General features: G+C 38.7%; 1 protein-coding gene across 1 annotated transcript in view; it reads right to left on the bottom strand.

Moving 5' to 3' along the window:
• The window catches only part of CBLB (Cbl proto-oncogene B), a 201,552-nt gene that overhangs the window by 17,184 nt on the left and 168,185 nt on the right, over positions 1-16,183 (bottom strand). Inside the window, exons 14-17 of the mRNA XM_084612705.1 lie at positions 6,341-6,481; positions 1,865-1,953; positions 1,619-1,750; positions 18-161 (exon numbers count right to left, since the gene is read on the bottom strand). Of these exons, the coding sequence (XP_084468831.1) occupies positions 18-161; positions 1,619-1,750; positions 1,865-1,953; positions 6,341-6,481 (506 nt within the window). The remainder of the gene's footprint in view (positions 1-17; positions 162-1,618; positions 1,751-1,864; positions 1,954-6,340; positions 6,482-16,183) is intronic.

Genomic DNA, 16,183 nt, shown 5'->3' with positions numbered 1-16,183 from the left:
TGCTTGGTGACTCTTACCCGAAGGAGGAAGGAACAGTTCATGTCCTGAAGAGGGTCTGCTTCCTGAGCCCAGAGGTTTGGAATGCTCAGTGAGGCTGTGCCGAGCGGGAGGTGGTGGAGGAGGAGGAAGTGACGGTGGTGAGTTGTCAAACGTATCTTCGCCTGCATTTAAAGAGCAAAACTTCATTAAGAACAGTACAAAAAAAAGAGTGAAGCTTAAAATTGATTTTCCATGGCTGATAACAGAGGCTCTCACTCCTAGGGTTTTCTAGAAGTTCAGTGACTCCAATAATTAAATTGTAAGACTGGCTCTTTTTATGCACAACTGAATGCTTTACAACATGCTGTGAATGACCTTTTAGTGTACTCAGTTTCGAGGGGGGGCGGTTTGGAAAAAGGTTTACTCTAGGTTGTAAAATAAGCAGCGTCTTGGTGGCCAGTCTGCAGATGTTGCACTCGAGTGAAATAAAAGAGCACACTGAAAAGTACTGTAGGATGATCTCTGTGTATCTGTGTGTGTGGGTGGGGAGTTTGGGGGGGGGGAATGATGATGTACGGACCATGCTGGATTTGATATATACTGTGTGTCACCTTACATAGGGATAAGCAGATCTGGCCCAAGAGGCCAAGAAATGCAGTTCTGGGGATTCATGGGTGACTTCACCCTCTACATTATGAGAGAGGAGCAGACAGGTGTAGTTCAGGGCTGTCAAACAGTGCAATTCCCACCTCTCCCCCTTGTGCTGCTCTCTGTTACCGCACTATGTAATTGGAGTGTGAGCTAATACACCTCATAATGCATAGTGGGTTAGCATGCCTAGTGGAGCCAACACTTCACAACTGAGGTATGGGTAGGCTACAGAGGGTGGCAGAGGGCAAGCATAAGACCCCCAGCATGACTGAGAGGGTGGCTTGGTTAGTGTCTGCTGAACTGGAGAAGTTGAGGGGCTCTAGGAGAGGGAACCAGGGACTAGGATTGGGAAGGGCAACGTTTGATGATTCTGGGCACTGATCGTACTCTGCCTTAAACCTTAATCTCTTGATATAAAGGAAACAAACTCCAGATTTATTATCTCCATTAGTCACTCCCTTTTATATGATAAAATGAAAACTCAAATTAACACACAAAAAGTCAGCCCCCCCCAAATTTACAGAACTTGAAATTTGACTAATTCCAATATTAAGTGACTAAAATCTGATTTTTAGAGTAAAAGCTTTCTCTACTGTTCACCATCAGAAGATGAATTTAAAACTGCCTTTGCATCTGTTTCTGGCATGACACTAAATCCTGATACAACCATGGTAAACTTTCCCATTTTGCAGGGAACGGGCGTAGCACCTTCTATGACATGATCAGTCTTCACCAACTGACTAATGTTGGGACTTGGATGTTAATGTGTAAAGCTGATAGAGCTCAGTGCCTGGACTGAGACAGGCACTGACTGCAGATCACAGCATAATTACACTCACTTGTTTTCTTCAAATAATCTAGCTCATAGCTCATTTGAAACTCTTAATAAACCTATGACTTTATTTTATTCTGTTTTGCAATAAGCTTGGTATTTGGTTAATCTTAACTATGTTAACCATTAAAAATTTAACAGCAGAAGGTTGGCTACCTAAAGGGGGCACCAGAAGATCATAATCGGAGGGCGTCCTGTTGAGCAAAGAGCTGTGTTTTGGGTTGTCTCTGGTAGGAGGCCGTGCAGGTGGTAAAGATACTGGAGCAGTGGATGCATCAAAGGCATCTCCTGAATAACAAAGCAACAAGAAGTGAATGCTTTCTTATTGCACCTCTAAATGTGTCAGACTGGTTGTCTTCTTCTAGAGTTAAAAACAAATAAATAAAAATGAAAAAAACATACCTAACTCCGGGGTTTTGGATTTCTTCATCTCTGAAGTAGCATTGTGTGTTCCATTCATTATACCAGCACACTGACCATTCTCGCACACCCTCAAAGCAGAGATCAAAGGAAGAAATCAACCAACCACCCAAATTTTCATCCCCCAAATCACAAAATGAACACTATAGCACAATAGATTACATCAAAACAAATGGAGGAATGCAAGTTATAAAAACTTTTTAAACACTCCTAGTGTTTTTCACTTTCAAAGCATATTAAACACAGTAACAGATTAATCCTCACAACAGCCTTCTGAGAAATTACACTATTCTGTTGATGGGAAAATTGAGCCACAGAAATTAAGTAATTTATGCAAGCCTCCATTGCAAGATAATGGAAGAGCTGAGATTAGACTTTAGGAGTTCCTGACTCTCAACCCAAAGATCAGTCTACTAGAATATGCTACTTCTCCATACTGTGAACTTACATATGTAAATTTATCCTTATTTTATTACTGAAATCAAACAGTAAATACACTGGAAATAAAATCCTTTAAACAAGAACAAACCCATGGAAATAGTGCATGTCCATAATATTCCTAGTCAAACTCTTAAAATAAAATAATTATTTAACTCTGCCCAAAACAATTTAGAGAGTCTCCATTAGATCCTCTGTTGTCAAAAAAGTGGTGTATTGCTTTGTCTTTTATATTTAATTTTATCTTTTCCTCCAAAGGGAAACAAATTGTTCGTAAAAAGAAGTCTAAGTCAAATTGGATGCTAAAACTTCCCAGAACTAGCAATCCTGGTGATTCAGGCAGTAAAGTAGAAAACTACTTGGAAAATCCTGGCATAAAAATACAAATTACCCTTAATGGATAATATATGATAGCTCTGCTAAAAGGCTCAGGATACAAACAGGAAACTAAAATCACCCAATAGTGAATTATGTGCTATTTGAACAAGTGTTAAAAACAAACCAAGGAATGGAGGCATCTCAACTCTATGACAAGAACTGCAACGTTTGTATAGGTAGGAAGGATCAAAATAAGCTTCTTCAGTTAGAGGAAGGCTATAGGTCATATTACATACACCATTCTCACAAATCATTGACCCTTTCAAGCTAGAGAGATCTAGAGTTTCACCATTAGCAGGAATGTAAATAAATCTATACACGCTGGCCATATGGAAGGGATGGATGAATGAAGCGTGTGCAATTATTTAAAGCATATAAACAGGAAAGAGGAAATGGAATTGTGTGTGGTCCCAGGAGCTATAAATAGGAATAAATGAAATGAAAATAAAGAATAATTATTTTCCTGACTAGCTGAAGAAAAACCTTCCTATTGGTGAGACCTATTATACTCTGGAACAGTCTTCCAATGGAAGTGGAGGAAGAAACATTGCTTGAGTCCTTTGAAGCTAGACTGATTAAGTCACCTAAAAATATACTATAGGGAATAATCCACCCTTGACTCCTTATCAAGGAAAAAACAAGACAAGACACTTCCAGCCCTATTTTATGAGTCTACTCTCCATATTCCATACGTTCACTAGCCATAGACGACAAAGTACCCTAACAACTCCCTGCCAAAGAGGATGTCTTCAGTGTGACCAGGCACTAGAAATACGAAGTAAGCAAGTATGAAACATCCTACATCCCAGCTACTTTTTTTCCCTCTTTAAGGAAATACTTTTTGGGGAAACATTGTAAACAGAATGATACAATTGTGTTATATTAGTAGGGACTGTTCTACTGAGACACTTGTCTTTTCTCTCCTTTCCATAACACAGACAAACCTGGGAATAAAATAAAGTCAGCTACAAAACAAATCAATTGACTAACAATCTAGACAGAAAACTACAATGCAATCCATTTGGTATATTATAATACGACTTTTGGAAGTGTACTATAATACTAATACATGGGCACAAAATTAAACATGTTTTCATTAAGCGCAGAATAGGATGCTGGAATTCAATAGCCATGAACTACATGACATCCACAATAACAACTGCAGTCTCTGTCTCCTTTAAAGTATCTGGACTCAATCCAGAATTTTAATTAAGTCACCCCACGATTATTTTTGCCCCTTATGAAGTCTTTGTCACAGCCAGAAAACTAGACACTCTCATGAAGCAGCCAGCCAGAGTGTAAAAACTCCAATTTAACTTCAAAATGGAGAGGCCAATAGGCATACCCATGCTTACCAAACATTTGTGATGTGTTTTGAAAAACAACGTGACAACGTGAATTTGGTATGACTCTACAAAAAGTTACAAACTCTTTCAGCATATGCATATTACAAATAAATGTATACTAGTTACACAGCTGAATAAATTCACATTTATGAAAAATGCATTGAAAAAAGCTCTTAATAGAGCTTGCTGAAAACCAAGAGGTGAGAAGGGGTGCCAATTTTTTTATTAAAGCAAAAAAAAATTAATTCTTCTTCTAATTTTTGTGAAAAAACTGAAATTTTCAGACACTGACAAACAAAAAGATTTCAGTTTTTGTGTTTTCAACAGTAACAAAAATTAAAGAGTGATTTTACACAAAAATTGTCATTTCTACAAAATAAGCCTTTTATTGTCAAAAACCTTTTTTGAATGAAAAATATTGCCTAGCTCCAGTTCCTAAGTATATGCTGTTGGTCGGAATCAAGGTTGTTTGTGAAACGTATAATTTTGAATGTTTACACTTCAGCACTGACATTAGCTAACAGCAGAAAGTTAATGTAACATTTGGAATATTTATATAAATTCATTAATAGATCATTTCTATACTCTCTAAAGTGTCACAGGTTTTTATTTTAGGCCTCACTTTCTTGTTATATATGTAATTTGTACAAGGGTTATTACATGAAATCATTGCAGCAACTTTAACTGACAATTAAGGAAGTTTTCTGCGTGGCATGTCCTGGATTAGTGCTAGGCTAGCACTGTTGGTCTAAAGGACCCATGACCAGCTGAAGGTAATCTCTCTTATGGATCAACAAGGCTAAAAACAAATGGCCAGATGGAATGGTGGGAAAGTCAGCTTTGAAATCTATAACTGTGATGGTCTGCAAAATAGAGAACAAGATTCTCAGCCCCACTCCACTCCTTTTGTGCTACACAGGAGGTACCAAGGGAGTGGAAATTTCCTATAATTCTTTATCTGGGGACTTCCCCTAGTGTAGGAGTCCTAGGCAGCTGTAGAGCCAATGGAGTTTATTCCTACGCAGAACTCTCCTTCTTTCTTGCATGTTCATGTTTCATCCATTCTTCCTCCATTCATATAGGCAACTCATCTCTCTACTACACGGCTGACTTGGTGGAGAGGTTCCCAAGTGGGACAAACAAAAAAGCCCCTGATAAATAGGTCCATAAATGTAAAGTTTTAAAATCCTGTCTGTCCCATAAAGTCAATTCTATTCAGTAACACTGAATGTCTATTAAAAAAAATAAAAAAATCTTTCCCCAGAAGAATAGGTGGGAGTTTAAGGGTACATGACTAGAAAACACTCAAAGACCAGTCAAACATTCACATCTTTGCACAGAAGGTCATGTCAGCAATTCTGTTAACAACAATAGCCTATATTTCCAGGAATTTATAACTTCGACAGAAGTAGTAATCAGAAAGTGACCTTTTCACCACACTGGGCTAAATCTCTTATTAAACATGTGTAAAATCAGACCTTAATTGGTTAAGCCTGGAATGAGGAGAACGTTGAGTTTTATTGCATTGACATCACATTCTGAAAGGAAAAAAAGTCCTAATGTATCAATGAATTTTAAGCTGCAGAAGAGAGTCAGAACTTAGTAGATCAATAATTGATTTTAAGATAGTACTTTTGACCTATAAGACTACTAGTAATTGGTCCCTTCTGATATTTCAGCCTTCCTCCTGATTATTATCTTCATTCCGCACACTCAGATTAGCTTTATGAATCAGGGACCAAGAGGTTTGCCATGAGCCACACAGCCTTCAGCTGCAATGTCTCTTGAGTCCAAATCTCCTTGCCACAACCCTTTAATGATTCAGAGACTTACAGTTCGCAGATATTATTTTAAGATATATTTAAAGTGAAAGAGAAATATTAAGCCTGAATGAAAAATGTTTTCTTCCTGTGAAACACAAAGGAAGGTCTTCTGTGAAATAGGTTCTAAAAGTTTAAAGAAGTTGCTATAACTCTGGTACACACAAGGCAAGGAGAGTGTGAAACCATGGGAAGTACTGCTGTATTTTGATAGTCACAGTATATTGATTCAAATGTGTTCTGCATTTTGTTACTTAAATTCTGAACCACAGAGTTTAATGGCTTCTATTCTCCTTCAACTCCACCAGAGGAATAAAAGGGCATGAATAACCCAAGCATGAAAAGATTACCCTTTAGAAGGCAGACAGCTTCACCGTGATTATAACCAATTAGATTTTAGAAAACCTGTCAAAAGTTAATTCTGAAATGATTTTATTCTCCTCTCCAAAGCAGTGCAATGCTGCAAGCTACCTTACCTAGTATGAAGTTTTATATTATGACAGTGAGGTGGATGGGAGCTCAGGGATACAGGATGGGAAGAAGGAATCTTGTACTCATCTTCTTCTACATGTTCCCTTGATTTCTCAGCAAGCGAATTTGTTACAGGAATGACGCACCTAAGAGAGGGGGAAAAAAAACAAACAAACATGCCCAGCATCAGTTTAACTGTTGAAGAACCATGCTTGATCCAACACTAAAGAAAAAAATTTCTCGTAAATGTCACCAGTTTATAAGACAGTAACACAGAGAAATTTCCTGTCAGACTAAACAAAATTATGAGATTGTTTTTCCCCTTCCCGTATCACCCATTCTTAAGACCGTACAGTGGAGCAGTTGGTAAACCTTGGACAGCCAGAGAGCTACTCTGTCATCAAATGGAGTAGCAGAGAGCCATGCAGACTTAAATAGATTTAGAATACAAAACATCCAGATAAGAAGCTTAACCTGATTATATTTATCAAAGGAGCTAAATGAAGGTTACAGTAAGACAACAATATTTTGAGGGGCTCAACAAGAGAGCTGACATTCACCAAATCTGATTCTAGCAACAACTCTGCCCCGTCACAGGTTTGTCTGTTTTTTAGATTTAGTTTTTGAATGGTCATTTTACCTTCCTACACAACTGCCCTCATTGTTACAAGGATGTGGTGAATTCTTAGAATAGAATCACAGAATATCAGGTTTGGAAGGGACCTCAGCAGGTCATCCATCTAGTCCAACCCCCTGCTCAAAGCAGGACCAATCCCCAATTTTTGCCCCAGATCCCTAAATGGCCCCCTCAAGGATTGAACTCACAACCCTGGGTCTAGCAGGCCAATACTCAAACCACTGAGCTATCCTTCCCCTCCATAGAATTCTAGTAGTCTATGAAGATGTCATTTGTAGTTGAGGAGCTACAGGTTGGAAATCAGTGCTGGTGTGCGGCCTGACTTACAAGATTTGGCTGCAGATCCAAACTTTCCCAGAATTCAGGTTATGATTCAGGCCTCTCTCGCTACTGAAGCAACAGAGAAACCTGCTTTTTCTGATCAGACTACACGTGCTACACTGGAGTTAACAATAAAAATACAGGCACTTCTAGGACCCTGTCCCTTTCATCTGTCACCTGCCTATACTGATGCAGAGGGCCCAGCAAACCCAATTAAGTCATACTGAATTGCGGAGGAGAAGCACAGAAGTACTTTCTGGGGACTGCACACGGCTTGTACTCTGCAAAGCCCAGCTCAATGGAATCTCCTTTTACACTCATGTGGAGGGGACTGGATCTGGCAGGAATAAGAAGGAACACTGGCAGTGGGTCAGTAGCCACACAAATCCAACAAGTCCCTTGCTAAAGGAAGAGGAATAAACACCACCAAAGCAATCGCTATTGCAGTGCTGGAGGTCGCAAGAGCCGTCAAATATTATTACCACTGCACAGCCTGGGAAAGGTTTCCTCCCATACACAGTCAGTCCCATGTTCTTCTACCTGGCCTTAGTAACAAGTATGAGATTGGCTTTAAAAATACAAAAACGGAAGAAAGTACTCTAATCATAAACTGAGTATAAACAAAATTATATACAAAATGTAATTCCTCAGCTAGCAACGACACACGGAAAGTGCCACTATGAAAAGAGAAAACCTTTACGAACAAGGCTGATATTCGGTCCTTTGATCTTGGTAAGTGATGACTGGACACGGTCTATCTCTAGTGACCAATTTTGTTTTGCTCTCCACTCCTTACTGTAAACCTATGTTTATAATGATTACATTCCACATCTAATAAAAAAATTCACAAAACACGCTCAGTAGGAAATGGTAAAGCTTTCTTATGGTTGTCATTTACTTTCAACCTTAAATGAAACGGTCATAGACAATGTTTGAGTCTTAAACTAATTGAATAATAATGGTAAGGAGTGAACTGCCTTAAAATAATCTGGATAACAGGTTATGAAATATCATGCAATCAATAATGGGTGTACTGCTCATTCTGAAAAGGTGCACAATTGATTTAAGAGACCTAGAACAAATGCGCATATGGTCCTGACCATTTTTATGCATTGTATCGCTTACATGGACAACAGATTTGAGATTTTATAGATCTTCAAGCCACACTGCCAGGCACATCTGTTTAATGGATGGAGGGAGGGCTGAGAGTCACAGAGAGACTTGAATTTGAAAGGGGAGTGGGCTTCATTTCTAGTCCTTTGGTCCAGCTGATTTTGTTAAGGGAATAGAGCTGAACTGAACTCCTTATCAAGCCATTCCTGGCTTCCTGTTTTCACAAAAAAAACCCCAAAAACCAAAACAAAAAGTATTGAAGCATCTGGCACAGTGCATTTGTACTTGATGGAAAGCAGTGTTTTTTATCATTTATACTAAATAGTGTCTCATGACTACCAAACTCCAGATGCTACTTTAAAAGGATAAGTGTGGCCACTATAGATCTAGCAAATCACGAGGTCTGCAAAAGCAGAGAGAGAAAGCAAAAGGACTGCTGCACTAGAATGACGTATGTGAGACATTTGCTAAACATATTCGAAGTCTGGAGCTCCTTAGTTCTTTGAAACCTCTCAGATATCCTTTCCTGCAATCATTAATATTCTTTTGACTTTAAAAAAAACAAGCTGTGAATGGCAGGAATACAATTTATTTTGTGAATACACTAATAACCGAGGGCAGATCTCTACTGAAAAACAGAAGAAGATTTATGGAACTAAATTCTATAGCTGTCTGCATTGTAGTTTTCAACCACCTTCTGTAGAGGGAGCAAAAGGCCTTTTGTAAATATAATAGTTCAGGCTGAAATGACTTTTTCCAATCTTTGATTTAAATATTCCCAGTTAAAACTGACAAGATGTTTGTGTCACTGCCCTGTGCCCACCACATAAGGGATGGAAGAATGTAACAGAAGGATGAGGAAAGGTCAGAATCCATAGAGAGGAAGTTCAAAGACCTGCAAAAGAGGACTTCTCTCAGATTTGTGGATCAGTAGGTACTGCTACCTTGCAGCTCAAGTTCCTCTGAAGACTATTTTATTACTTGTTTAACTTAGAATGGCTTTAAAGGTTAACTCTTGCAACACCATGGTTTGAAAAAAAGATGTCCAATGCTGACCAGTATAGAAGTAGTTTGCTATTCTTTGTTTTATGAAATCATATTGGACTTCTGGTTTATACTCCACATACTATAAATTAACCGAGAATAGTATAGAAGGAACAGAAGGCTATTCTTGAGAAAGAAACTGCCTGTTACTAAGCCTTCATTATTCTACTATTAGCATAAAGCTATTATAATGAGGTAGATACACAGAAAGCAAAGCAGGCAGATATTTCTATGGAATTTGTAATTGTTAGATAAAAATTGTGTTTCACAAACAGACTCTTGTGCTCAGAGCAGGATTTTATAATATGGATATCTACTATTGATTTATTTGAAGTTATCCAAAATTTGACACTTTAGGAGAGGCTTTGATTGCTTCCTTCAGGTTAGTTCTAGACATTGTTCAGAGATTTAATTACAAAACTGGTTAAATCAGATGTACACGCCACTATATCCTGTGATACAAAGTACGTAGCGTGCCTATATTTGGAAACGTTCTTCCTAAAATTTATTTTTGATATTTACATTTTTTAAAAATTACTAATACTTTGAAAGTTCTGAAAAGATTTGTGTACAGGTAAAAAGAAAAAACAAACAAACAAAACCCACTGAAGTAATTTTTAGTCTCACCCCTTCTCTCCCCCCCCTCCGCCTCCCCATTTGGCAGTGTTTGAAATTTGAAAGGTTGAGTCAAATCCTTATCAATGGTGTCTCAATATTTTCTGGTTGTTTGAAAAGAAGCCAGATGTCACCCTCTTTTTCATGAAGAGTATTGATGGACAAAGGCAAATCAGGGAAAGCTATTAAATCAAAATAGGTTTTTGTCATTAGTTGTCAAGTCATTCTGAGGCCATCTCAGTTTTACCGGAGGAACTCTGAGCACACTGACAGTTCACAATTATTTACATTGCAAGCTCCTGTGGGGCAGGGGTCTCCTTATTTATGGGTAAAGGGCTTCACAAACCTTGGACATTGGGGGCTCAATCCTGCAAGGTGCTGAGCAGTCTGGCCTTCATCCAGCAAATCATGCAAACCAGTGTGACTCCTCAAATGCTTAAAGTTAAGCATGTGCTTAAGTGATTTCCTAGATCAGGGCTAGAGTGCTCAGCATCTTGCAGGCTTGAGCCACTGTATACATAATGCTACTTCCAATGCCATTGCAGGAACAATCACAGTGAATTAAGGGTGAGATCCTGATCTCCCTGAAATCAAAGACAGCATTCCTATTTAATTAAGTGGGGCCAGGATTTTACTCTAAACATTTATTTTCACATATAAAACAATAGAAATAAATAAAAGTAACAAAAGAAAAGGCAGTGGTGGGGGGACATCCAGAGTGCTTTATGCTATTTTCCCCTAACACTCTCAAAGCAATTAGACATGTGAGATATATTCATAAAATTAAGAGCTCTTGGAAGATCTAAATTCTTTACATTTTATTACGATTTTATTGCCTTTTCTCACAGAAAAAAACCTGCTGTGTTATACCACATATTACTAGCAAAAAGGCAAAAATGACTTACTCACCTAAGTAAGGCAAGCATGATTTTGCTAGAAATAGGACAGCTTTTGAGCAAAGATGTCTTATTGTATGCATAATGTGAAAAATTACTTTCATACTTTTCTTCAATGCAAACTAGCCAATTAGTCAAAACTGATAAAAAAAGAGAAAGCAGATTTTGAGAGTATGTAAGTCATAGGAAAGGGAAAAAAGTTCACACTAAATTCCATTTAACAAGGAACACAGGCATAAAAATGATGCAGTTCACTAGTGATCCATACAATAATATGGATTTTGAACAGTCCAATACCAACAGCATAATTATTTTTCACTTTGGGTCAGAAATTCAGTCCCAGAGTGGAAAATACAAATTAGTACAAGTCATGTGCTTTATGAAGGTGCAACCAGTGGGGTATGCATTTTACTTAATTATGAGGTGAATGTTCTTTTGCAATATAAAGTCAACCCAACACGTTCAAAGGCCATTAGACAAAACTTGAGATTCTGCAGGAAGATCAAGGACCTAAGATGAAGATGAATCAGCAGGACACAGGGAAATCACAAAGTTAACAGCAGCCCAAATGATATGGCACATCTGGTAAAAAGAAAAAAACAAAAACCAACCCACAAACAAGGAAAATATAAACCCTTCTGCAACTATTGACAATTGTTTGTAACTGCAAAATATTGTTGTCAAAGTTCTTTAAAAAGTTTTCCTGTACTTTTTTTAGAATACTTAAGACTACCGTATTCAAATATGGCAGAGGCAGGGAAAGTGAGACATATGGGAATATCTTCCCAACGCTGTAGGCAAGGTACAAATGGATGAGGGATATACAAAATATATGAAATTTCAGAAGGGAGACAGTGCAACCTAGTGGATGAAGCACTGAACTGGATCTAAGGAGGCCTGCTGGATGACAATGAGCAATACACATCGCTCCTCTGTGCCTCCGTTTTCCCATCTGTAAAATGGGGATAATGATACTGACCTCCTTTGTAAAGCACTTTGAGATCTACTGATTAAAATGCTACATATGACAACTATTATTTAGCAGCTTATTTTAATCACCTTTTTCTTTTACTGAATTAATCATGGCACTTTGGTTGCAGTAAGTATTTTAATCTGTTTCTAAAACAGTTATCCACAAGTTTTTAAAAGTCTTAATTTGTTCATTTTGTGCCCCCCAATATTTTTCATTACTACTAGACAGTTTAAAAATTCAATCAATTTGTATTTAAAAAGGTTCTATCTCGCAACAAATAGCAGCGGTGATTTTTATCCTAATGATATTTAATACTTAATAAAAATATTTTCAAAATATTTCCTGAATTTCTATGTAAATTTACTTTGATGTCTGATATTTCAGGTGACACACATTGTGCCTGATTTCTCATTTACATTTGGAAGTGGAAAGGGGTCTTAGTGTAAAAGAGATCAGGCTCCGAGAACATTGAATTAAAAAACCTAGTCCCTGACTTCGCAAGATCTGGTTTCCAACTGGGAACAGAAAACAACAAAAGGAAAGGATCTTAGTATCAGTAGTCCTGATGCTGGAGTTACTTTTATGAAAATAATTGAAAAAACCCACTGTTCTGTATAATGTGACCTTGCTGCCAGCCACGGCTAAACAGAGGCTTGAGAATAGAAAAGATGGGGGATTTAGGTCAGACCGCAGCAGAACATCTATGGAAAGCTAGAATATCTTTGACCAAACAGAAAACAGTCTGATATATTTACGAGGGCTAATGGCTCTCAAATTTTAGAGAGAGAAAAATTTGTAAAAATATTCTCTCAACCATTTCAAATTTCATCAGGCTGAACCTTATCCATGTTATATGCTCAAAAGCAATTTTTGTTGTTGCAAATATGATCTGAGTTCATTAAGCTGATTAGTTTTAAAAAGTGCAACACCAATATCAACCTGGTTTCACATACTTTGTCAAGCTTGGGTCTGGATTATTAAGATCTTTAATTGGGTCAATTTGAAATGGGACATATGTAGTATTTGCTATTATGCACAATGATAATTTTTCTGCTTTAGCACCCATACCATGCGGCACAATTATAGTTGTATATCCTGAATTTTCTTAACATAAAACCTTACACACACCAAGGTAATATTTTTTTACTTTAAAGTGTGTTTGGCTTTTAAAATAAACAAAAAACAAAGTGAGTCATCATGAAAAACTAGAGCTGGGTGTGTATTTCCCATCAATTTTTTTTTTGGTGGAAAATGTTTCTGCAAAAGGGAAATTATCTATGGTAATATTTCAATTTTCCACCAATAGAACTGAAACAATATAGTTTCTGGTCAGATTAACTAAACTGAAATGTTTCTGTTTGTAAAAACAAATTGACACATTTCATTTTGCATCAATTCAACAATTTTTGTCTGCCTGAGCTGCAGCGGTGCTTCCTGGGAGCTGTAGTTCAGACGCTCATGCACCCATTTGCCTCTGTCCATTAGACACCCTGGTGGAACTACAACTTCCATGATACCCACAATCTCATCTCTGGCTGACCTGCTGTGGTGCACAATGGGAGTCATGTGGCTATGGTGCATCATGGAAGATGTGGTCCAGCCAGGGAGCTCAGCCCATAGAAGAGAATGGGGCCCTGAGGCAACAGTGAAAATTTCAGCAGAAACAGATTAATGTCAAACTAAGCCAAAACTAAACATTCTGACATTTCCAAATTCAGTCATTTATGAACTTTCTGTTCAAGATGAAAATAAATGCTGAAATATCACAATTTTGTCTGGAACAAAAATTTCCATTTTTAACTATCTCTGAAATAGTCACTCTAGCCAATATTGTTTCTCACACAGACTGTGGGAATCAAACATTCAAATATATGCATGTACTGTTCTGTGTTTATTTGAAACCATGATTGGAATATACATGCCTGCGTTTATTACAATATACAGATGTCCAGTTTCAATATTGAGATATCTAGCTATAAGCAAGCTTCCCTCTCTTTCCCATGCTCAGACAACAATGAAAATGGCTAGAGCATATTGTGTTTAGAAACTACCCAAAATAAATTCACCTTTGAACTTGGATTAAATGCAAACAATTTCAACTCAAAGGGTGACTTTTCCAGAAAGTTGTGAGCAAATGAAAATGCGTTATAATTAAGGCTGCATGTTTGTCAGAGGTCACAGAAGTCATGGATTCCATGACTTCTGGGGCAGCTGGTGTGCCTGGTCCGGGGGCCACCTGAGCAGCTCGGGCAGCACACGGTCAGTCGCACTGGCCGCTGCTGAGGCAGTCTCGGGCCATCAATACCCCCCTCCCCAGCAGCAGCAGGAGTTTGGGTGTGGAGGGGACAGGGGTTGGGGCACAGGACAGGGTGAGGGCTCCGGGTAGCACTTACCTGGGGGGGGCTCCCCAGAAACTGCGATATCACCCTCCCTCAGCTCATAGACAGAAGTGTAGCCAGGCAGCTCTGTGGGCTACCTTTGCCTGCAGGCACCACCCCCTCCAGCTCCCACTGGCCACGGTTCCCGGGGGGTGGAGGCAGCCTGTGACCTGTCTGACTTTTACTAAAAATATCCAAGACTAAAACGTAGTCTTAGTTATAATTAAAGTGTCTCCTGTCAATTGCAGTTTTATTATAACCTTTATGCTTTGGTAAAGAGTGGCAGAACAATGACATTCTGAGCTACATTCACCCTTAATGCTGTTTCTCTTCCTGCTGTGCCTAAATGTTACAGCAAATTGGGTTTACAAAGATTTCAAAAGACTTGGCAACGTCACATTCTACTGTTACAATTCTTTTTCTTTCAATAGATGCTAAGTACGTTGACAGATGTAATTATTTTATTACACAACTACAGCTACGCTATTTCAGCGCCTAAGAACTACACAGTGTAGGGGGGCTGTGACATGTCATTCCATGTTCTTTATGAAAATATGCTTTTCGTATTGACATAACTGAGAGATACTTTATGCAAGATGGCTCATGTGAGATATGATTGGAAAAGTTATGGATTTAATGAATGTGATTATCCTATTTGTATGCATGTATCATTTCTGTATCTGAAATTAGGAATATTGACAACGTATCCGTATTTCAGCTATGCTACTTTGGGTGACGCCCACTGCCAACCCTTCAAGTACAACAGTGGAAAAGCCAGACAGTGCTGATGGCCCATCAACAAGGACAATGGACAGTAAAATAGCTTAGTCTTCTTGTGAACCTATGGGTCAGCCTGTGAAGAATGGCTACCAGGGCCTTACAGAGTCAGGTGGTCTTGTCACCTGGATATGAAAACATTACCTGGGACTTCTTGTAACTTTCCCCAGTAAAGGACGGGGGGTGGGGTGGGGGGAGGCAAACTAGGGAAACAAAGGACTCCTGTCTTATGCAAATCCTATTTAAGGGTGGGGAGTGAGGTAATCCGGGTCGTCAGGTCTCCCCTGCTACCCCACCCAAGAGGACTCCTGGAAACAACTATGACTGAACGGGGGAAAGAACTGGGCACAGGTTAGAAGGGCATCTGGCCAGTGAAGATTATTATTAGATGCCATGTTTAGGGAGAGAACGCGCATGTAACCAGTTTCTTTAGCGTATTAAGCTTAGTTTGCGTGCTCTCTTATTTTCTTAGTAATCTGCCCTGTTCTGTCTGCAACCTCAACTACTTAAAATACACCTGCTATAGTGAATACATTTATTTCTGGTTTATAATATAACCCAGTTTATGTGATTTCTACCTGGGGGAGTGGGGGTGAGAAATTGTGCATACCCTCTTCCACCTTGAGGAAAGAAGAGAATATAATATATCTTTGTGTTTGTACTCCGAGAGAGGCGGACATCTGAATCTGGAGCAAGTCCCTTAAGCTGCGTCTTCCCAGAGCTGATCTGCAGCTGGGTGTGGCCCTGCCTATGTGTGTGTTAGAGGAGGTTTTAAGAGCCCAGCTCAGCAAGACAGGTAAAAGGGGGAGCCCATGCTGGCAGAACAGATACACTTGGTGGTATCTCAGTACATCAGGTGACTTCCCGTCACAGGGGCCATCAAGTATTGTGGGATAATATGATTTACAAAGAAAAAAATCCAGAGCATACAACTTATTTACAAAAGAAGGTTTGGAGTGCTATAGAATCCATTGCTTCTGTAGAAAATCCTGGCGGAAATCACAGCCCAATCAGAAGATTCACTTGTTGCCGAGAGCAACATCTGGCATCAAACAACAAATCATGCAACTCAAAGCTTAAGAGATAGCCTGCAA

The sequence above is a fragment of the Lepidochelys olivacea genome, assembly GCF_965140295.1.
Source record: "Lepidochelys olivacea isolate rLepOli2 genome assembly, chromosome: 1".
Taxonomy (NCBI): domain Eukaryota; kingdom Metazoa; phylum Chordata; order Testudines; family Cheloniidae; genus Lepidochelys; species Lepidochelys olivacea.
This window is presented reverse-complemented; position numbering and strand designations above follow the sequence as displayed.